The 22,336-nt window shown below is 54.1% G+C and overlaps 6 protein-coding genes across 6 annotated transcripts; 5 read left to right on the top strand and 1 right to left on the bottom strand.

Annotated features, from left to right (window-relative positions):
- Positions 1-1,478: 1,478 nt before the first annotated feature.
- Positions 1,479-2,108, top strand: BU25DRAFT_459714 (uncharacterized protein; the record flags this gene model as incomplete). Its single annotated transcript, XM_033710300.1, has 4 exons — positions 1,479-1,577; positions 1,634-1,893; positions 1,946-2,008; positions 2,069-2,108. 4 exons carry the CDS (start codon positions 1,479-1,481, stop codon positions 2,106-2,108), a joined length of 462 nt encoding a protein of 153 aa, XP_033560366.1.
- A 1,179-nt stretch (positions 2,109-3,287) lies between these two features.
- Positions 3,288-5,290, bottom strand: BU25DRAFT_344091 (RNA polymerase II transcription factor-like protein; the record flags this gene model as incomplete). The annotated part of the gene is made up of 2 exons (XM_033702985.1): positions 3,288-5,104; positions 5,158-5,290. 2 exons carry the CDS (start codon positions 5,288-5,290, stop codon positions 3,288-3,290), a joined length of 1,950 nt encoding a protein of 649 aa, XP_033560367.1.
- Positions 5,291-6,008: 718 nt separating this feature from the next.
- Positions 6,009-9,709, top strand: BU25DRAFT_412014 (2-oxoglutarate dehydrogenase-like protein E1 component). The gene is made up of 3 exons (XM_033706694.1): positions 6,009-6,344; positions 6,408-8,452; positions 8,501-9,709. Exons 1-3 carry the CDS (start codon positions 6,162-6,164, stop codon positions 9,414-9,416), a joined length of 3,144 nt encoding a protein of 1,047 aa, XP_033560368.1. The 5' UTR covers positions 6,009-6,161; the 3' UTR covers positions 9,417-9,709.
- An 875-nt stretch (positions 9,710-10,584) lies between these two features.
- Positions 10,585-11,793, top strand: BU25DRAFT_459717 (inositol phosphatase; the record flags this gene model as incomplete). Its single annotated transcript, XM_033710301.1, has 4 exons — positions 10,585-10,706; positions 10,758-10,830; positions 10,879-11,590; positions 11,651-11,793. The coding sequence occupies 4 exons, from the start codon at positions 10,585-10,587 to the stop codon at positions 11,791-11,793; spliced, it is 1,050 nt and encodes a 349-aa protein (XP_033560369.1).
- A 2,334-nt stretch (positions 11,794-14,127) lies between these two features.
- On the top strand, positions 14,128-17,938 carry BU25DRAFT_432356 (uncharacterized protein; the record flags this gene model as incomplete). Its single annotated transcript, XM_033708717.1, has 2 exons — positions 14,128-17,113; positions 17,901-17,938. The coding sequence occupies 2 exons, from the start codon at positions 14,128-14,130 to the stop codon at positions 17,936-17,938; spliced, it is 3,024 nt and encodes a 1,007-aa protein (XP_033560370.1).
- BU25DRAFT_370693 (polyadenylate binding protein) lies at positions 17,714-20,883 on the top strand. Its single transcript, XM_033703955.1, has 3 exons — positions 17,714-17,983; positions 18,084-20,206; positions 20,256-20,883. The coding sequence occupies exons 2-3, from the start codon at positions 18,093-18,095 to the stop codon at positions 20,389-20,391; spliced, it is 2,250 nt and encodes a 749-aa protein (XP_033560371.1). The 5' UTR covers positions 17,714-17,983; positions 18,084-18,092; the 3' UTR covers positions 20,392-20,883.
- The last annotated feature ends 1,453 nt before the right edge of the window (positions 20,884-22,336 follow it).

Here is a 22,336-nt window from a genome sequence, read left to right on the forward strand (position 1 = left end):
CGCTGCCTTTGCCGATCATGCCCATCCAACCCGAGACCCTCCCTCGGAGACGTGTTTGCGCAGCGGGACCTCAGGGCATATTTGTGCACATGGTGACGCCGCCGGGTCTTCGATGCATGCTTCTAGAAGAAGCGGTGAACGCGGGATGCCCTGTGCGTGATGACCGACATCCTGCACGGTGAAAGAGCGGGCAGGGCGCGTTTCCAGGGTGCAAAAGTCAGGATTGGAAACTTGCTTCCAGATGGGGAAGCTGAAATGTGCAGGAGCGGCCGAAGATATGTGAAACAACCATCCTCATTTTGTCTGGCGTTCGCACATCCCATTCCACGACGTTGGATCTCATGTCGATCTTACCCACAGATGCAGATGTTGGCCAAGCAGAACACTCTGACATGCTGGACAACATATCGGAAGATTATCCCAAAGTGATTGTATGTTATCGCCGCCCAAAGCCTCCCAAACCACGCCTATGCGATGATGGATTGAATACCATCTCTTGCGGACTGTGGTCTGATTATCACGCAAGTTTGTGGGGTGATATACGCTCGAAGTGGCGAATGGCTCAATCTGGGAAGCTCATGCTTCTGTAGTCTCGCGGTTCGACCCAAGAGAACGGCTTGGTTGGTGCCAAAGGTAATGAGCGAACGCCTCGAGACATCTTGCCGATAGGGCCTGAGACCTGTAACAAGCGCCAAGTGCCTGAGCTACCTGGTCGTGCATCCGCTAGTGGCTAGCAAGGATGGCTACCTCGAGGTGAACGCACCGGCACGTTGCCATTCTGCGATCAGCCGCCTCTTTGTAGTAACTAGCGCTCATGTCCGCAATCCTGACTGTCGGTAACATGGTGTGCTCATCAGTCATAGTCAAGCGGATTTTGCTTTCCAATTGGACCTCATCCTGGACCTGCGTCTATTGAAACAACGAATGTGAAATGCGTAGTTGTAACCAGGGTTTAAGGACTCTGCAGCTGCTGTATAGTGGTGTCCCTTGCAACATGAATTAGTACCAGTAGTGCCGGTTAAAGCTGCATGACAGCTTACGCGAGCGACATCGTGATCCACTCCATCCACGCCCAAGAGTTCGGCACTAGCCGAGGCTCCGAGCTCACTGCATACCGAAATGCGCTGATCTGTGCGGCCCGCAAAGAGTGAGCGGTACAACGGGATGGCGTGTGGATCCGAATTCGTAATGGTACTGTTAAGCCGACTGGATCAGAGGGTGGACCTCCAGTACATCCCGCCATTGCGTCCTGCAGACGCCTGCAACTAGCGTCCCACAGCGGTGGTAAGGTGATAACAGGTCTTGCCGTCACATGACACAGAAGGTAGCGATTCCTCAAGCCATCGAGGATCCCGAGTCTGACTATAAGTTTGGCGGCAAGGCAACATGCCCTCGAATCGGATTTGCTGAGCGTCGTGTCGACTTCTTTCGGTTTTGTCTTCTCTTGCACTCGTCTTTCCCCTCGCACATCTTTGACCATGAGCTCAGTCACACTTAGCCCGCTTGCGCAGAGCGCCGATAAGCAACTCCTCTTCGCTCGACTCGGATTGAACGAACAAGTCCACAAGTTGCTTCTTGTGAGTTGTCATTCCAGAATCTGGACGTCCAGCACTGATACAATGGTCATTTATAGGGAGAGGCTCAAGCCGCAAGAGACAGGTTGAGCAGGAGTGAGCACAACCTCACGGACCAGTCCAGGGCAGACCCTTCGGTGACAGCTCCTTACAAGTGGGATGAAATCTCAGAGACCGCAAAACACTACGAGATCCTGACCGTTGTGAACAATGCTGGTCCGCAAACCAGACCATATTATGGGATGGGCCGTTACGTGACCAATGTCAACGAAGAAAACTGGGTCGCAAGGTGGTACTTGTGGCACAGCTTTCGATACCGGTTCGTAACGTTGTTTCGCCAGTGGAAGGGATTTGCTGATCTTTGGGGTCAGAGACAACCGAGACAACAGGACTCGCGGAGCAGCCAACAATGGCAATCGGGCATACGGCGGCAAGTACTTTCTTTGGAGGATATCTAGTCGACACTGTCAAGATCCGTGACTGACATCGAGTAGGGACTCCGACGGTTTACAGCACTGTGGGAGGCTATTATGATCCGGTGTATGGGCGTTACCGATGACAAGGCCAGGGTCATTGATAGTAGCTGCACTGCGTTCCAGTTCCCCTATCGTCGGGCAGTCGGCAATGGACCATTGGTGGCACCTTCCTTGTAGATGTGCAGGTGGCCACATGGTTGATCGTTACAGACGAAGGGCGATGTAGATGTGTATGCCCGTTTCCTCCAGTAAGAGTCCGCTTCCTCGGGTGTAAGTCGTCATTCAGTCATGTGTTATTCTTTCAGTATCATGGCTTCTTCTTGTTCGAAGACACATGCTCCGTTTTCTTTTTTGGTTCGCTAGTTTCCTTCCGCTGCCCCTGGAGTAGTGCCGCATAGCCTGCATACCTCGAGTGTAGATGAACCAGCACCTTTTCTTCATCTTACTCGCCAGCGCGAAGTAGAACATCTCTCCTCCTCCTCCTCCTCCTCCTCCTCCGCCGTCGTGAATTGTCCCAACGGATGTGTTAGTCGTTTACTGGCATCGATGCGAGCAAACAAGTAAACTAGATTGATGATGAGGACGTTGCAGAGCCAGGGCCTGACGGTCCGAGCTATGGGAAAAGTGGGGCCCCGTTGAGCTAGAACCGCGCTAGCTTAGGGTGAAGGAAGCAACCGTTCGGTAGATACCGGTATGCAGATCGCAGTGTAACAGACAGCGGTTCAGATTGACCAAAGCAACATTTAAAGACAACTGTGGTTCTGATGCGAAAAATGGGGGGGTGAGCGCTATATATGGTGAAATGCAAATAGACGAGCATGATCTCAGGGTGTGCAAGGCCGCTATTAAGAATGTGTGCTTACATATTGCTTGCGCAGCTTCATTGTGAGCTGTCGCCTCGTCTCAGAATCAGGCGACTTTCATCATGAAGTGTCGATCATTGCAGGGATTGCGCATGATCGTCAAGGCTTCGCTGCGGGAAGCGGTAGCGATTCCAAATTAGGCATAAGAAGCCTGTATTCTATGGGAGGCAGGATCATGTCTTCATGCTGCGTATTTCAGATCAGAATGTCCAAGAGCTGACACAACGAGTCATGGTTTGCAAGTTGGTGGCGCTCGCTTCTGGCAGGGCTTGAGAGTTTTGCTGGTGGTGATCTACAGTGGTTGTAACCCCAAAACGCCATCGCTATGCAGAAATATATACAGCCTCATCCTTCAAGGCAAGGCAAGACCGGCCTTACAAGCCGTCCGAAGGAGTGACCTGACCTAGCTGCTGATTGAGGGCCGCCTGGTATTGACTTCGTGCAGTATCAATAGCCCGTTTCAGCGGCTGCACGACCTGAGCAACGGCAATCGCTCCACCCTTGATAGCCTCAGGATCGAATCTCTTCTTTTTTCCAGTTTGTTGCCTATATATCTCGATGTCTCTTTGGATCTTCTCAATACGAGCTGTCCGCTCAGCTTCCGCAGCATTTGCGACGGCGTTGATGCGGTCTAGTGATCTGTCCAGAGTCTCGATGAGTTTTGCGACTTCGTTGGCGCGCTCAGGATTACCAGAGTGATACACGTCCCAGAAGTAGTGTAGGAACTCTACTGTGGTGTTGTGTGTCATGGTGAGGTTGTCGAGAATGGTGTCCGAAATGCCCAGCTTCGCTGCTTGCTCGCTGTTCAGAACGCCCTTCGCCGAGGGGTATTCATCCTCATGCAAATGTCGCTTCTCGATAGCCGCGATGATCTGTGTTTTCGCTGCAGTTCGTGCCGATCTGCTACCAACCCTGAGCTTCTTCGGGGCTCCACTTTCATCTTCACTATCGCTGTCATCATTGATAGCAATTTTCGAATGTAGGTCAGTCCCGAGTGTACTGCTGTTTGTATTGATGCTTGCAAAATCTTGCTGCAGCGTTGAGAGCACCTCCGTTGGGGTCCGCTTGGTGTAGGCCGCAGCGCTAGTCGATGACTGCACGCTCTGTCCCGCAGAGAAGAAACGACTCTGGTCCTGGACTTTGAGCATGACTCTGTTGTCGTCAGACGCACGCTGTAAGTCTCTCAGTTGCAGCTCGTTGTACGTGTCCTCGTCTTGTCCAGCAGGAGCATGGGGATTATCCACCAGAGGCACCTCCTTCATAAGCTTCTCGCTCATGCGGTTCAGAACACGCAGGATTGGCGCCTTTTCATTGCTCGAGGGAACCATAGTCCAGTCCTGACGGTTGCCTTTTTGTTGACTGTGATTCTGCTCATTTCCTTCAATGTTGATGAACAACGGTATACTGCCAACGAGCATCTGCTGCGCATTGTCGGCGTTCTCATCATACTTCAAGTACTTGTCGAGCCTGGTGTCTGTAACATAGTCGTCAGGTATACGTTCACCCTTCAATTTCTTGAAAAGTCTACTGTGAAAGAAGCGCTCCCAGAATTCGCCCTCGTTCAAAGGTGGAACCGTCTCATTGTACGCCGTCTTCACGATGGGATGTTGTCGAAACACAACCTCGATCTGCTCCTTGGTCAGATTCAACATCAAGGCGCCGTTGACGTTCTTCGACTTGATCACCGAAAGCACGTTGTATGATCCAGTCGTCTGGGTCTTCTCGGCGGCGTGGGATCGTAGCAAGTTCAAACGTGTCGACCAGAACTGGTTGGAAAACTGTCCCATCGTGACAGACGCAGGCTTCTCACTCAGAGCGCGATCGAAGCGCTGACGCAGTGCAGGGCTAGAGTTCAGGAGAGACATCTGAAGCTCAAGGTCGACAAGCAGCTTTGCATCAGCGTACAGATCCTCGTCTTGCTGTGCAGATGCGGCAACTGTCTGCGCCATGGTAATGGCGGCTGAGGCACCACCGCCATTACCACCAGGAGTGGCTGCTGGTGTCACGATTGGAGCTTCCTGTGCCTTTGCAGCTTCGATTCCCTTCTGCAGCAGGCCTCTGATCATCTGCTGATCATCGCGAGCGGCTGATGAGGTAAATGTGAAGGTGTGGTTCCCAGCTTGCGGCGACGATTCGATAACTACGACTTTGATGGAGGCTTTCGAGGCGGTAGCGGGTGTCTGCTGGAGGTCTGGCGCAAGGTGATCAGCTTCCACATCTCTTTGCATGATGCTGTACGCTTACTCCCAATATCTACTATTGCTATCGCCAGCGGCGGGAGCACTCCGCCAACAGCCTCCCATGACACAGTCTTGCCGTCCGCCGACACGGAGAGTGTGCCATCCTTCTTCTTGTACTGGGCTGCAGCGCTGGACATGCTGGTGGAAGAAACCTGGAGCGGCGATCGCTGACGCGCCTGCGGGAGTGCTTAATGAGGACGCACTAGCTTCCCCAGACAATCAAAGCAAGTACGCTTGCAACTTCACTCTGGAGAATCCAAAATCTTTAGTCGAGCTTTCAACGTGATGAGCGACGCGATTCTGCTATTGGTATAAGGATCTAGTGCCTTGCCGCAAATTGAGTTGAAATTCGTGCAAAGGTACGCACTTTCTTTGAGCGCAGTGCTACTTTGGTGCTTTCAAGTGCATGCTTGCTTGCGCCAATTACGTACTGTGTTTTTCTATGTATTGATGCAACATCGAGACTGAAGAGCAACGTTCAAAATGAACCTTCCCGATAAACGAACCCAAAAAAAAATGCCTCCGAGTCTTCTGCGGATACTTTTCCGCCTTGCGCAGTCTCGATGTTTTTGAAGCAACGTCACAGGACGTAGAACTTTTACATAACACTCCCACTATTGGCTAGCCTTTCGAGGCTTTTGCAACCACACGCTGACTGCCACAGGTGCACATCTGACGTTTCTCGCGCATGCTCGACCAAGAGTTGAAGGGTCGAAGCGTGCTACGTGCACGACGCAGATGCACACTATATCAGCTTGGCACCAATGACATGAGACGCAGCTGTTGACGCAGCTGTTTGAGGCATTTCCGGCCAGGGACTGCTAGAGGTTATCGAGGTTCATAAACAACGCTACGCGCAAGGGGTTTAGCCGGAATCGGCGTGCGAACTCCACTTGCTCCTTCCTCGTCTTCCGCTTCAGCAGCCGCTCAGAAGCTTTCCCTTCTGTCCCCCGTCGTCCATTTGGATGTCACCCATCTAATTTTCCCCATATACCCTTTTGCTTCATCATGTTGCGCACCTCGTTGCGCCAATGCTCCCGGCAGCTCCAGAGCTGTTCGGCCAAGGCAAGGCTCTCGACGATCGCCGCCTCGCCAGCCAGGACGAACGCCATCTCGACATGCCGCCGCCCGTTGGCGGTAGCTCAGCGTCGCCAGTACGCCCTCGCCGCCGAGGACACCGACAAGGGCGTTGTACGTGGCCTCATGCCGCAACCTGTGAAGTTTTCGAGGGCATAGCTAACTATGACCGCATAGGACCCCAATGACAGCTTTTTGAGCGGCAATACAGCCAACTATGTCGACGAAATGTACATGCAGTGGAGGCGCGACCCCTCGAGTGTCCATATCTCGTGGCAGGTCTACTTCCGCAACATGGAGTCTGGCGACATGCCCGTTTCGCAAGCCTTTCAGCCGCCGCCCACGATCGTCCCCTCCAGTAGCTCCGGAATCTCTGACATCAGGCCTGGTCTCGGCATGGGTCCCGGCGAAGGCTCAGACGTCATGAACCACTTGAAGGTTCAGTTGCTGGTGCGCGCGTACCAGTCTCGAGGTCACCACAAGGCGCGCATCGATCCCCTCGGCATCCGCACAGAGGCCGAGCAGTTCGGCTACAGCAAGCCCCGCGAGTTGGAGCTGTCTCACTACAACTTCTCCGAGAAGGATCTGGACCAAGAGATCGAGCTTGGCCCCGGTATTCTGCCTCGCTTCAAGACCGAGAACCGCTCGAAGATGACCCTGCGCGAAATCATCCAGGCTTGCGAGCGCCTGTACTGCGGATCTTACGGTATTGAATACATTCACATTCCCGATAGGGAGCAGTGCGACTGGCTGCGTGAGCGCATTGAGGTTCCCCAGCCATTCAAGTACTCCGTCGACGAGAAGCGCCGCATCCTGGACCGTCTGATCTGGGGTACCAGCTTCGAGTCTTTTTTGGCGACAAAGTACCCCAACGACAAGCGTTTCGGTCTCGAGGGTGGTGAGAGTTTGATTCCTGGTATGAAGGCCTTGATCGATCGCAGTGTTGACTACGGTGTCAAGGATATTGTTATTGGTATGCCCCATCGTGGACGTCTTAACGTTCTGTCAAATGTTGTCCGGAAGCCCAACGAGTCTATCTTCAGCGAGTTCGCCGGTAGCGCTGAGCCCTCCGACGAAGGTTCTGGTGACGTGAAGTACCACTTGGGAATGAACTTCGAGCGTCCTACTCCTTCTGGCAAGCGTGTGCAGCTGTCTCTGGTCGCCAATCCGTCTCACTTGGAAGCCGAGGACCCTGTTGTGCTTGGCAAGACCCGCGCCATTCTGCATTACAACAACGACGAGAAGGAGGCCCGTACCGCCATGGGCGTTCTGCTCCACGGTGATGCCGCCTTCGCCGGTCAGGGTATCGTATACGAGACCATGGGTTTCCACGCTCTTCCCAGCTATCACACCGGAGGAACCATCCACATTGTCGTCAATAACCAGATTGGTTTCACCACCGATCCTCGATTCTCTCGTTCCACTCCTTATTGCTCTGACATTGCCAAGGCCATCGATGCACCTGTCTTCCACGTCAACGGTGATGATGTTGAGGCAATGAACTTCGTCTGCCAGCTTGCTGCCGATTTCCGTGCTGAGTTCAAGAAGGACGTCGTCATTGACATGGTCTGCTACCGTAAGCAAGGTCACAACGAGACTGACCAGCCTTTCTTCACTCAGCCTCTTATGTACAAGAAGATCTCGGAACAGAAGCCTACCCTTGACCTATATGTCAACAAGCTCTTGGAGGAGAAGACCTTCACCAAGGAGGATATTGACGAGCACAAGGCTTGGGTCTGGGGCATGCTCGATGAGAGCTTCAACCGTAGCAAAGACTACCAGCCTACCGCCAAGGAGTGGCTGACTTCTGCTTGGAACGGCTTCAAATCACCCAAGGAGCTTGCTACCGAGGTTCTGCCACATTTGCCCACCGCTGTTGAGGAGTCACAACTGAAGCACATCGCTCAAAAGATCGGTAACGCTCCTGAGGGCTTCAACGTACACAAGAACCTCAAGCGTATCTTGGCTGGCCGCACCAAGACCGTCGAAGATGGCAAGAACATCGACATGGCCACCGCAGAAGCATTGGCCTTTGGTTCCCTGTGTATGGAAGGCCACCACGTCCGTGTGTCTGGTCAGGATGTTGAGCGTGGTACCTTCTCCCAGCGTCACGCCGTTCTTCACGACCAGGAGAACGAGAAGACATACACCCCCCTTCAGCACCTCAGCGACGACCAGGAATCATTCACTGTCTCCAACTCCTCGCTCAGCGAATATGGAGTGTAAGTCGTTTTCTACGCATTAATCTTTTGCCTACTAATAGTCATTAGTCTTGGATTTGAGTATGGTTACTCTCTTTCTTCGCCTAACGCGCTCGTCATGTGGGAGGCCCAGTTCGGTGACTTCGCCAACACTGCTCAAGTCATCATTGACCAGTTCGTTGCCTCTGCTGAAGTCAAGTGGCTGCAGCGTTCCGGCCTTGTCATGAGCTTGCCTCACGGTTACGATGGTCAAGGTCCCGAGCACTCTTCTGGTCGTATGGAGCGTTACCTGCAGCTTGTCAACGAAGATCCCCGCATCTTCCCTGCGCCCGAGAAGCTTGAGCGCCAGCACCAGGACTGCAATATTCAGATCGCCTATTGCACAAAGCCTTCCAACTACTTTCATCTGCTGCGTCGCCAGATGAATCGCCAGTTCCGCAAGCCTCTTATCCTCTTCTTCTCGAAGTCCCTGCTCCGTCACCCCATGGCCCGCTCGAGCATCGAGGAGTTCACAGGCGAGTCACACTTTGAATGGGTTATCAAGGACCCAGCGCATGAGTCTGGCGAGATTGGCACGAACGAGGAGATCAAGCGTGTCATTCTTTGCACCGGTCAGGTCTACACTGCTCTTGTCAACGAGCGCAAGGCTCGTGATCTCAAGGATGTCGCCATCACCCGTATCGAGCAGCTGAACCCCTTCCCATGGGAGCAGCTGAAGGAGAACCTCGACTCGTACCCCAACGCTCAAAACATCATCTGGGCACAGGAAGAGCCCCTCAATGCTGGTGCTTGGAGCTTCACACAACCCAGAATTGAAACCCTGTTGAACCAGACAGAACACCACAACAGGCGCCACGTCATGTACGCTGGACGTAACCCCAGTGCTTCCGTCGCTACTGGTCTGAAGGCTTCCCACAAGAAGGAGGAGAAGGACCTGTTGGAGATGGCATTCACTGTCAAGCAGGATAAGCTGAAAGGCGAATAGAGCAACAAGGAGGTGCAGAGAATTTCCCATGTTTTCAATAGTCTGTCCGAGTTTGCTTGCATTGTTTTATCCCCCATTTCTGCGACGGTCTCCTTTCAGAGCGTCATGAAGCTTGTTGAAGGGTTGGATAGGGACTCTTCCTGTACATTTGCATAGCTATGAGTGTATGTGTAGGAATGTACAAAATCGGATTTCTGTGTTCATCGATGTCTGCTATATCCCACGCCCTTTTGATGCATCGTGTGATGCTCATTGCACGGATACTGTGCTCGGTGCGAAGTACGCCGAAACTTCAAAAGCGGTCTGGATAAATTATCCTGCATCGTGAGCATTTGTTGGGCCTCGACTTTGCGGGATATTGGTCTGGCCAGAAATCCTCCGTTCCGGCACGATAGATGACCATGCGGGACTAATCCAGGTACGGGTGATGCTTTGCGGACTGTCGAGATGTCAGGAATCTATAACACTCTCATCGCTACGTAAGTAAAAAGTATTTCGTTTCTGTAAATGTTCCTCGACACTAGTACTACAACCTGAACCATTTCATAAGTCCATGTAAACATCAGAAACATCCTCCAAGGTCATGAGGCTGATGCGGGCGACCTCGTGTGTGAATGTATATCCGCGGGTCGGAAGATCCCGGGCAGACGTCAGCTGGAGAAAGTGTGGAAAGCGCCCCGCAACCACCCCTCCACTCGGTATCCGCACTTGCATCATCGTCAAAGCTCCCATGCTGCCGCCGCAAAGCGCATCGATATCGGCGCTCGCGCGACGACGCGGTGTTTCTCGCGGGAAAGTGCCATCAATCAGCTTCCGAGCTCTCTGCGGGTTCTTCCGCCACAATTGAGGCACCTCCAGAGCTCCAATGGCTGAGATATCGTGAGCTTGTGACTTGCCGAGGGAGCTGTCCACGGCTGTCCAACCGATCTGTCTCCCAAACAAATACCGACTTGTCTCCGCATGCCCGACTCTACCCACTTGGACCCAGACATCTGACTTCATAATAACTACTGGCGCCTTCCCCACGCGTCGATGATCGAGAACTCCCTCTAACTTTTCTGCTTCGACCCTCTTCACTTCTTCCTCTTCCTCCACACTACCAGATACCCCTTTACGCCCCCAGAATACCCCCAAAACACCTAATTCTACTACGAATACAGTCGATAACATGGCGACCACCGGAAACGGCCAACAGAACAAGCAGGAGGCGATCAACACTGACATCATCACCCTCACACGATTCCTCACAGAAGAGCAGTCGAAACACAAGGAGGCTACCGGTGACTTCACGTGAGCTTCATAGTGCTCTCTATCGAAACTTGAACCTAATCAGGGTATCAGACTTCTTTGCCATGCCCTTCAATTCGCGTTCAAGAGCATTGCCTACTACATTCGGAGAGCCACATTGGTCAACGTACGCAGCACTGGAATCTCGGCATACGACAGTAACTGACTTTTGTAGCTTACTGGACTAGCTGGTCAATCAAATGCCACCGGTGACGACCAGAAGAAGCTCGACGTAATCGGCGATGAGCTCTTCATCTCTGCCATGCGCTCCTGCGGTCGCGTGCGCCTCCTTGTCTCTGAGGAGCAAGAAGAGCTGATTATGTTCGACGAGTTCCCCAACGCGCGTTACGCTGTAGCCTGCGATCCCATCGACGGCTCCTCCAACCTCGACGCTGGAGTCTCAGTCGGAACCATCTTCGCAGTATACAAGCTGGCCGAGGGCGCGAAGGGCACAAAAGAGGATCTCTTGAAGCCCGGCACAGAGATGGTCGCCTCAGGGTTCACTATGTACGGTGCCTCCGCACAGCTCGTCATCACAATGAAGGGCGGCAACGTCAACGGCTTCACCCTCGACACCGCGTTCGGCGAGTTCATCCTCACACACCCCGACATGCAGATTCCCAAGAAGCGCGCCATCTACTCCGTCAACGAGGGTAACTCGCTGTACTGGGAGGAGCCGGTCAAGGAGTATATCAACAGCCTGAAGTACCCGCAAGAAGAGGGCGGCAAGCCATACAGTGCGCGCTACATCGGTTCCATGGTCGCTGATGCGTACCGAACGTTGCTGTACGGCGGTATCTTCGCATACCCCTCGGATAAAAAGAGCCCCAAGGGCAAGCTGCGTATATTGTACGAGTGCGCACCCATGGCCATGGTTTTCGAGAACGGTAAGCTATATCCTCATTCCTCACGCGTGATTATAGAATCGTTGCTGACGTGACACGCAGCTGGTGGCAAGGCTGTCAACAGCAAGATGGAGCGTATGCTCGAAGTCGTGCCCGAGCACATCCACGACCGATCGGGTATTTTCATGGGCTCGGAACAGGAGGTACAGAAGGTCATCGACACCCACAAGAAGTTCCAGAAATAGGCACGAGTGGGTAGTTTAGTTGTTTGAGGCGAGTTTGTTTGGCAAAAGCATTGGGATGGTACATACCTAGTACGCTATGTATGAACACTTTAGGACTTGCAGACGCTTCTTGGTCGGTCTCCATGTGCATGCTGCTGAGATCGACAGCACGAGTGTGTTGGTGATGGTGGCTTTACAGGTGCCCCACTCGATAGACCGCTCAGACTCCACGAACGGCCTTGATAGTGACCACCTCAGCTTAAGTGATAGGAAGATTTTGCTTGCAGAACGGCTTCAGCCGGAAGTATGTACCATAGATTATGAATCTCAGCTGATCATGATGTGTTATGGTTGTGCGACTTTTTTTTGGATCGTTATGATCACCACCTCACACGTGAAAAGTGTTACCAAGTCGACCAGGGGTGCGTCCAAATTCTTAGCCCTCCCATACTACTTCCTTCATTTCGTTCCAAGTCGTCCACTATACTAGCATAGATCTGAGTGCGACTCAGTCACCGCTCGTCTTCATGCCTAACGTCACGTCTACTGAACGGTCTCATCAAGAACTCGTGCATGCATGCATCGCAGTCCTTTCTACTACCCCAAATATACCCTTTGCTCACCTCGTCTATAACACCGGTATTGCTGCCATACAAGACAAGGACCAACGTTGGTGAAGCCATGGGCTTGCAGGAAAATTATTCTGGTCCTGCATGTGATGTGGGATGTGGGATGTGATTCCAAGCTGCATGAAAGATGCCGTGCTATATTTGGCGCGCATATCTTGGGTTTGCCGAACGATGCCAGCAGAACGCTCGCCTGTTCACCATCACTCACTGCGCATTGCAGTCTAGCAATGCAAACTCAAGATCAATCACAGTATTGTATGCACCTAAAGAAATTGCACCTATATTGCAGCCTCAATATCGATAAGATAGAGCCTCTGTACCACATCCATGAACTGGCATGATCCCACTTTGGTCTTTACATAGCCGCCCGCGCCAGGGTCGCTAGTCGAACTGCAGCTGCCATTCGCTCAGGCCCGAGTCAAGCTTCACGCTAAGACTGCCAACCCTCTCTCTCAACGCCCGGATCTTCTCTCGTGCTGGGCAATGGAGCGAATAGGACAGCCAACGCTCGCCGTGCCCATCACCATGCGGGCCTCTCCTTCCTTCCGACGGCCACAGCACGCCCAGTCTTGCAGGGGTGCAGCCGTTTCCTGTGCATATGGCTTGTGTGAGGAGGTGACAAACACGGCTCTGCAAGCCCCCAACGCGGTGAACGAACGGTCTCAGAACACCGAGTAGGATTCGCCCTGCAGCACCCTGGAGCCGCTGGAGGCTTTGGGGCGTTCAGGCCCTCTTGTACGGACGAACGGTGTGAAGCATGTCTTCTCACAACTATCCCGCGGTGCCTCCTCCACCAGCGACCGCGCCCCGACACGGGCAGCCCATCTCTCCTGGCCCTGCTGCTACCGTACGACCGGGCATTATCACGCAAGGAACTGCTTTTGCGCAGACCCATGGCAATCTGCAGACTCCGACGAGCGTGACCTCTTTAAGCCCTTTCTCCCCGTTTGCGAACAATTCGTCCTCGCCGTATGCACCCTCGCCCGTAGCTAGCTCGCCAATGGCTGCCCCATACAACCCGCAGCAATGGAGAGGCAATGGGAGACCAGGCGTGCAATATGCGCCTCAGCAGACGCAGATGTCAATCAATCCAGTACGGGCGCAGGACCTGTCGGGACATGAAGAGGCCATGCCCTCCCCACCACCGCCGTACACGCCCGCCCACGCTCAAAGCCACAACATATCACAGGCCTTGAGCTCGTCGCCGGGACACGCCTTCCCACAGAACCACCCTCCTCCCCCACCCATACCGCAGACCAGCACACCTTCATCTGCGCGCGCAGCTCGAAGCTTCCACAATCGTCCCGTCTCGATAGCCATACCGTCTGGCTCTGCTGCAGCACCAGTGAACACTCAATTTGCGCCTCCACCTGTAGCACCTGGCAGAGAGAGGTCTTCATCTCGTGGTCTGTCCAACAAGTTCAGCCTCTCGAACTTCCGCAACAGGAATAATGACCACAGTCCTGCACCGAGTGCAATCGAGTCGCTACATATGAGCACACACGATGTGCTGCAACGAGGGGACCCCGGGCCAGCTTCGCAGCGAAACTTCGCTCAGTACACACCCAGCCCACTGGATCGACGGTGGGTTCCTGACACGCAGTCACCGATCAGACCACCAAACTCGCGAAGAGCTGCCTCGGCTGGCGTCCTTGGCCATGGCACAGAGACTCGGACGCCTGGCGATCAGACGCCTCCTAACATGCAGTCGAGTTGGGGACCAGGCATGCCGTTGCCCCCTCCACCGCCTGGCCCTCCACCGAGTAGCTCGAGGTCACAAAGTGTTGGCCCTGGCTCTGATTCGGACCGTTCGTCAGGTTATCCCTCAGCTCCTCCGACGCGCAGACCAGGGCAGACTACCCTTGGGCCTATTCCACCAACGCCTATGGGATGGGAGGACGAGCCAGCTCCAGCCCCAGCTCCCGCACCACCTCCAGCAAGATCACTGGCAGCTCATGGTCTGCACGTCGATACGAGCCCGCAAGCTGGCCGACATGACGAGTATGTTGCCTCACCTCCAGACACGGAGAGTGAGCCGACAGTGTCCGGACGTTCGATGACTTCACACTCGGGATCAGGCAGCACACTCTCACGACCCAGACGTGAGGGCAGTGCTCGGGGCAGCATTCGTGAACGTAGGGAAGAGAGTCGTGCTGCACGTGAGCGGCGCACCGAACCAAGCAACAACCCTTGGGCACAGGATCTTGAGCTATCCAACGCGAAACCAGCGGACCTAGAGCTGACTTCACCCGATGGTGGGCTGTCACGACGTGGTGCGATTACAAGAGGTCCCCGGAGCGGCGGAGCATTACGGTCACCAAGAAGCGCACATCTGTATGATGATCCAGGGTCCGCCAACTCTACCCCGCGAATCATTACGGGCCCACGGGCTGTGTCTGGCGCCGCCCCTACACCACCGTTCTCGCCAGGTACGGAACATCTTTCTCAGAAAGCCCCGGCAGCCTTCCCTGCCAAAGCCCTCCCTACACCTCCGCCACATTCTGCTGAGGATGAGAGAGGTCTGACAACTCCATCAGAGGTCGTAAACCGCTCAGTATTGCAAACATCGTCGCACTCTGTGTCGACGCCACATGACCCGTCACTTCGCACACCGAAACCGACAGGTCGAGATGCATTTGCTCAAGCGTCGATCGAGCGGCACCGTGCTTTCATCGAGAAAGAGATGCATGCCGAGAATGACGAGGAACGACTGGAGCTCTTTGCGGAGTTCATAGTCACGGAATCGAGGTTTCGGCGAGATCGGTACTCGGGTGCTTTCGATGCTATGGCAGGCGAAGTCATGGATTTGACAAGAGACTTGTGGCGTTCAAACAAGACTTCTGGGCGGAGGGCCATCACCCCAAGTGCCCAGGTCACTCCTCCAATACCAAGAAGCAAGCGCTCTGGATCCATATCAGGTGAATCACCAGACACGAGGCCTTCTGATTCAGTGCCCACAACAGCTGCAAGCCCAGCGTCTTCTCGAGGCCAGTTTACGCCGCACACTGAGCCTGCGTCGCCCTCTAGCGCATCAAGCCAACGTGCTCGTGATGCTTCTTGGAGTAACAACTACCATCCTTCGCTATCGCCAATCCCTAGCATGGCTATGAGCACGATCCCGGACGAGGAAGATTCGAGAGGACGTTCTGCAAGCCGTTGGTGGGAAAGTGACGATGGATCGCAGGGTGTCGGCGGCAGGCGGTTGGAGAGGAGTAAGCGAGAGTCGAAGTACATGGGTTTGGTGATGGAGACACAGGAAAGCTTCCACCGGGATGGACAGAACCAGACTACACCCAAGCATTACCGGGCAAGCTCCAGTAGCAGACCAGTACCGTATGGAGCGAACGAATACCCACCTGAGAAGGCTGGCTTTCATGATGGCAAAGGAAAGCAACCGGCTTCGTACGACTACTTCCCTACCCCGACTCCACCGGCAGTCGATCCGCACAAGCTCGATGTGTCTAGGCTTGTCACCCTACCGCCACCATACCCGCGTCACCATCCTGCCGTCAACAACAATCATCCTGATCTGGCGTCCATAAGAAGCAGCCTGCGAACACTGACCGATCTTGGCGATGTGAAGACAACCAAAGCCAGTTTCGAAACGAAGATGGAAGCACGGAAGGAGTCGGAGAACACATCACTGAACGACCGACGGGCGCAGATCCGGTACAATATCCAAGAGAACCTGCGAAACGGCCAAATGAGCTTTCAGGATGCAGCGAAAGCTGATGCAGAGTTCGAAGCCCGCGAGCACCAGCGTGCGCAGGACGTGGTACAGAACATCTTTGACACCTTTCAAGCCGAAGTCGCGAATACTCTTCATGCTATGTTCTGCGAACGGGTCACCAAGGTGACCGCATCAATCGAACATCTTAAAGGTCGCTTGTCTAGTGAGGCGCAGGAGCTGAATCCAAATCAAACGCAAGAGGAAGGCGACGAGAAGCCGGAACTCTTGGAGATGCTCACCTTGCTGAAGTGGTTGCTCGAGCTCCGCGAGCAACTTCACAAGGAGCTGTTTGAGCTCGAGAACGAGCGCAACGATCTGTACCGAGACATCATCGTCCTACCCTATGTCCAGGCTAAGAACGACCAGAAGGTCAAGGAGGCGACTGACTTCTTCCGCCGCGACGCACAGGACCGCAAGGTCACTTTCGAGAAGGAGATTCTCAAGCGCTATGAAGAGTTTCTTGAAGTTATCGAGCGCAACGTAACGCGCGGTGTCGAGACACAACTCTCAGCTTTCTGGGACATTGCACCCGGCCTGCTGGCAATTGTGCAAAAAGTGCCGCACCAACTCGATGGTTTCGGCATCCTGATCCCGGCCCAGGAGTACAGCGAGAACCCAGCGTACCACGACTTCCCGCTGCAGTACCTCTACACTCTTCTCGCACACGCAGGTCGCTCGGCGTATCAGTTCATTGAGTCCCAGATAAATCTCCTTTGCCTGCTGCACGAGGTCAAGACAGCCGTCATGACCGCTGGCTCGCGCCTCCTCGAGACGCAGAGACTGCTAGAAGGCGAAGATCTCACCAGCGTGGACCTTGAGATGAAAGCCATCCGCGCCGATGAAGAGCAGCGGCTGACAGACGACTTGAAGGAGAAGGTCGGGCTTGTGGAGAGCCAGTGGAACGAGGCTCTGGGGCGGGGTTTGAAAGAGTGCAAGACAAAGGTTGAGGAATTTCTTACTGAACAAGGGGGTTGGGATGATAGTTTGAGCGAGTAGAGTGGGGCAAGCACGTTCTTTCTAGTTTTTTGTTGGATTTGAGCACAGATACCCATCTTTCGCTGTTGTTTGTAGATGTGTTGAATGAGATGTTCGTACAGTTGTTCTCGATGCACTGAGTATCGCAGGGCTCCAGTGCCACATGTGAACGTCCACGCAACAAATCGCGAGCCCATACGCAGAGCATCTTACATTTTCCTTGCATTCTCCTCAGGCCTATCGTTGGAACTTGCTGATGTACCTCAGTGAAGCCTCCTTGTGCACTGTGGCTGCGTTATCATTATCGAACGCGTCTGACATGTGGTCACCGGCTGCAGGGACCACCGTTTCGCAAGGGCTGGTGCGCCTCTGTGCGCCTCCGGAGATAGTAGCAAGCAATACGAAGCGTTACTACTTGTCTTCTATGCTCGCTTTCCTCAGTTTGACGTCAGTGCAGATTCTGTTCAGTCCAACTGCCATTCGTTCGGGTGCAGGAAAGCTCGTTCGTTCACCGCCTACCCCGAATGCAGCTAGCCGCCGCGCACTGGCCGGCGCCTCACAGAAAATATCCCACTTGAAAGTACAGCGTACCCTCCACCCTCTCACCGTTTCCCACCACCACACACAAAGCTCTCCAAAGTCCCGGTCCCCTCACGCGGATCGTCACATAACAGAAAAGAAACAAAAAAATCCAGAAAACTACAAAAAAAATTCCGTGCGACGCACTCCTCCCGCTTCGTCAACCCCTCCACCGTTGTCGAGCGACCTTCCCTTTCACGACCGCACGTCGCAAGTAGAAGGAACGCAGCACACTCGCCTGTCCACTCCCTAGGTCTCTCACAGGACCGCTTCTTGTCGCAAGTTGTCTGACACGCAGGTGAGTCCAAACTTTTCTGGTGAAGCGAGCGCACCTGCACATGCGCACCCTGCACCTTCCCGCAAAATTCACAGCACACCGCCACTAACACACCGCGCAGATAGCCACCATGTCTGAAGTCGCCAACGCCACCTCTCCCGTCCAGGACGGTGCTGCCAACGCCAACAGCGCCGAGGTCAACACCCAGGTCCCTGCCGCCCAGGGCGAGGCTCCCACTCCCACCGCCCAGCAGGCTCACCAGAACTCCGCCTCCCTCTATGTCGGCGAGCTCGATCCCTCCGTCACCGAGGCCATGCTCTTCGAGCTGTTCTCCTCCATCGGCCAGGTCGCCTCGATCCGTGTCTGTCGTGACGCCGTTACCCGTCGCTCGCTCGGTTACGCCTATGTTAACTACAACAGCTCTGAGGACGGCGAGAAGGCCCTCGAGGAGCTGAACTACACCGTTATCAAGGGCAGGCCTTGCCGCATCATGTGGTCTCAGCGTGACCCCGCTCTGCGCAAGACTGGTCAGGGCAACGTCTTCATCAAGAACCTTGACCACGCCATTGACAACAAGGCTCTTCACGACACCTTCGCCGCCTTCGGCAACATCCTGTCCTGCAAGGTCGCTCAGGACGAGATGGGCAACTCCAAGGGCTACGGATTTGTCCATTACGAGACGGCCGAGGCCGCCAACAACGCCATCAAGCACGTTAACGGCATGCTTCTGAACGAGAAGAAGGTCTTCGTCGGCCACCACATCCCCAAGAAGGAGCGCATGAGCAAGTTCGAGGAGATGAAGGCCAACTTCACCAACATCTACGTCAAGAACATCGACCTCGATGTCACCGACGACGAGTTCCGTGAGCTCTTCGAGAAGCACGGAGATATCACCTCCGCGTCCATCGCAAGGGACGACCAGGGCAAGAGCCGTGGTTTCGGTTTCGTCAACTACATCAAGCACGAGGCTGCCTCCGCTGCCGTCGAGGCTTTGAACGACACCGACTTCAAGGGCCAGAAGCTCTACGTCGGCCGTGCCCAGAAGAAGCACGAGCGTGAGGAGGAGCTCCGCAAGCAGTACGAGGCTGCCCGTCTTGAGAAGCAGTCCAAGTACCAGGGCGTCAACCTCTACATCAAGAACCTCGGCGACGATGTCGATGATGAGAAGCTCCGCGAGATGTTCACTCCTTTCGGTACCATCACCTCCGCTAAGGTCATGCGCGATGCCGTCCCCGCTGAGGGCGCCAAGGCCGAGTCCGACTCTGAGGAGAAGAAGGCTGAGACCGAGGAGAAGAAGGCTGAGACTGAGGAGAAGAAGGATGAGAAGGAGGATGCTGAGGAGAAGAAGGACGAGTCCTCTGATGAGAAGAAGGATGACTCCACCAAGGCTGGCGACAAGGTCACCATCAAGGGCGAGAAGAAGATCCTCGGCAAGAGCAAGGGTTTCGGTTTCGTCTGCTTCAGCAACCCCGACGAGGCGACCAAGGCTGTTACCGACATGAACCAGCGCATGTTCGATGGCAAGCCTCTCTACGTCGCTCTTGCTCAGCGCAAGGATGTCCGCAAGAACCAGCTCGAGGCCACCATCCAGGCCCGCAATCAGCTCCGCATGCAGCAGCAACAGCAGCAGCAGTTCGGCGGCATGCCCCAGATGTTCGTCGCTCCTGGCCAGCCCATGATGTTCCCTCCTGGCGGTCGTGGCCAGATGCCTTTCCCCGCTAGCATCCCTGGTCAGCAGGGCGGTCGTGGTGGCTTCCCCGGCGGTATGCCCCAGCAGGGTGGCCGTGGCGGCCCCAACGCCCAGCAGATGCCTCCCATGTACATGCCTCCCGGCATGGCTCCCGGTGGTTTCCCCGCTCCTTACATGACTCCTCAGTACATGCAGCTCGCTGCTCAAGCTCAGCAGGCCATGGGTGGCCGTGGTGGTCGCGGCGCCGGCCCCATGCCCGGCATGCCCGGTATGCCCCAGGGTCAGATGGCTCCCGCGATGCGCGGCGGCCAGGGCTTCCCTCAGGGTGGTCGTGGCGGTCCTAACGGCCGTCCTGGCCAGGGTCCTCAGGCTGGCTTCCCTCAGGGCCGCCCCGCTGGTATCGACCTGAACGTCCTCAACGCTGCTCCTGCCGGCCAGCAGAAGCAGATGCTCGGTGAGGCGCTTTACCCCAAGATTCACGAGATGCAGCCCGAGTTGGCTGGCAAGATCACTGGTATGCTCCTTGAGATGGACAACAGTGAGCTCATCAACCTGTAAGTCACCTTCCAATTTGCACATTGAGCCATAACTAACACGTCACAGCACCTCCGACGAGTCCGCTCTCCGCGCCAAGGTCGATGAGGCCATGAGTGTCTACGACGAATACGTCAAGAACAAGGACGGTGAGGGCGAGAAGGAGGCCCCCAAGGAGGAGACTAAGGAAGAGACCAAGGCTTAACTTATTCTAGTTGCTACCGAGTAGGACTCGCTCCGTATCACTCTTGATCGACAGCGACCCGCGATGGTTTCAACAGTTTCTTAATGGCGAACGGCGTACGGTTTACGGGTTCTTACGATGGCGGATGGCTTCACGAATGCACCCAAAAGTTCTGACGATTTCGACGCGGTCTCCACCTTTTTTCGACACCGACCCCTTAGTTGGACGTCGGTTGTCACCCAACTCGATCTACTGAGTTGGGTTTTCAACGGTTCCTTAATTTGTTTTGTATCATAGATGGACGAGTCTGCGCTGACAGCGACACGATATGGGTGGATTGATGGATTTCCCAGTATGATACCTCACAGCAGCTGTTACACACCCGGCTGGCTTACGTTCGATCCCGATTGTTTACCGAGAGGGTAATGATGGTAGATGTATGGCGGATGGTGCATGATGTGGACGATGGATATGACAAGGAATAAATCTTACGGATGTAGTCGATAGTCCAATAGATCTTTGAACAACATGTCGAGTGCTACTTGAAGGTGACACGCTCGTGAGTTCGCCGCCACTCTGCCATTCCTCGACAAGGCGGTATCGACGTCGCTTGACCCGACGATTATGTGCATATTCCTTTACACCCATGATGCATGAAGTACATTCGGCCGGCGCTCACGTCCAGGAAACCATGATCAACGATCTTCTTGTCAAATCACAGTGGGCATGCATAGTCCTGAGACCTCAAAGCCACTCAGCGAGACATCAACTACAACTCTCTGTCTCTTGAGACAAGGCGGTCGGAATACAGTTCCATATGACGTACAGCTACAAAAAGTCAGTAAGCGCAGCCTGAATGGTAGAAGCTCAAGGCGTGGTACAATAAATGACCCGAATCTCTCCTGTATTCTATCGGCCAAGACTTCAACGCGATTTTCTCCGACCATGGCACACACGAACTGTATTTTTGAGGAGTTGGAGACAGCACCCAACACACAGGTCTCCATCCTTTGGTATTTTGGCACAACACTTCGTCTCCAGGACACAGGCGCTGGTGATTATGTTTTGGAAGAGCGATAAAGCCGTAAGAGTCGAGCAGAGTCGGTCGATGCGGGCTCTGTACTCTAGCGCACGCTGGCCCGTAGTTGTTGCGGGATGTTGTTTTGAGAAGTTGGGACAGGTACAGAGCATCAGGCAAAGAGCACTGGCTTTTGGACTTGGGAGGGCGGGAGGGAAAGGTACTTCAGAGCATGCCTTATGTGTGTCACTTTTCGTGGAAAAGCGAGTAGAGTTGGGTGGGGGAGGAGCGGCCAAGAAGGATAAAGTAATTTGGTGGATGTACCATTCGGTATCGGCAGATTCATGGAAGCCGCCTGGATGCTCCGCAACTCTTTTTTTCTAAAGAGTAAGTCGGGTCGCAGAGTATTGAAACGAGGAAAGTCTGCAAGAAAACATGACTCTCAGAACGGCATGGATTTCTGGGTTTGACTTTGTGCCGGGATTGTCACTTTCTGAGGAGTCGAAGACATGCGACTGTGACGTGGGGATCGAGGATGTATGGCTAGATTTTGCAAAGTATGTACGGAAGGCGAATAGAGCGTCGATTTTTTGTTCTGTAACTGGTTCTTTATGGTTTTGCAACGCAGAGGAAGAATATCTGAAACATGGCATCTGTATGTTGACTTTGAGTGTAGTAAACTTGTGAATGAGAAGCTAGGGCGAAGAGCAGATTCATGGAGTCCTTTTACAGATCTCCTGTCGGTATAGAGCGGTTAGACAATAAATTCTAGGTACTAACATACAAGAGAAGATCGAGGGATCCAAGGTCGACAGAGGACGGAGGACAGACATAACGTGTTCAGCCATAGTTTTCTTTTGGATCGGCATAGACCTTGCCTTGTAGGTTCACTCAAACATGAGAACACACTCATGTCTCTTTTGACGTTGTACATCTGCCATATCAAGT

The sequence above is a fragment of the Macroventuria anomochaeta genome, assembly GCF_010093625.1.
Source record: "Macroventuria anomochaeta strain CBS 525.71 unplaced genomic scaffold BU25scaffold_22, whole genome shotgun sequence".
Classification (NCBI taxonomy): Eukaryota; Fungi; Ascomycota; class Dothideomycetes; order Pleosporales; family Didymellaceae; genus Macroventuria; species Macroventuria anomochaeta.

What these genes read in the sequence shown, in the direction of transcription:
- BU25DRAFT_412014 (XM_033706694.1), top strand. Translation starts at nt 6,162, where the DNA reads ATGTTGCGCACCTCGTTGCGCCAATGCTCCCGGCAGCTCCAGAGCTGT. An exon ending in AGGACACCGACAAGGGCGTT is followed by an intron (nt 6,345 to 6,407) that starts GTACGTGGCCTC and finishes ATGACCGCATAG; the next exon opens with GACCCCAATGACAGCTTTTT. An exon ending in TCGCTCAGCGAATATGGAGT is followed by an intron (nt 8,453 to 8,500) that starts GTAAGTCGTTTT and finishes AATAGTCATTAG; the next exon opens with TCTTGGATTTGAGTATGGTT.
- BU25DRAFT_370693 (XM_033703955.1), top strand. Translation starts at nt 18,093, where the DNA reads ATGTCTGAAGTCGCCAACGCCACCTCTCCCGTCCAGGACGGTGCTGCC. An exon ending in AACAGTGAGCTCATCAACCT is followed by an intron (nt 20,207 to 20,255) that starts GTAAGTCACCTT and finishes AACACGTCACAG; the next exon opens with CACCTCCGACGAGTCCGCTC.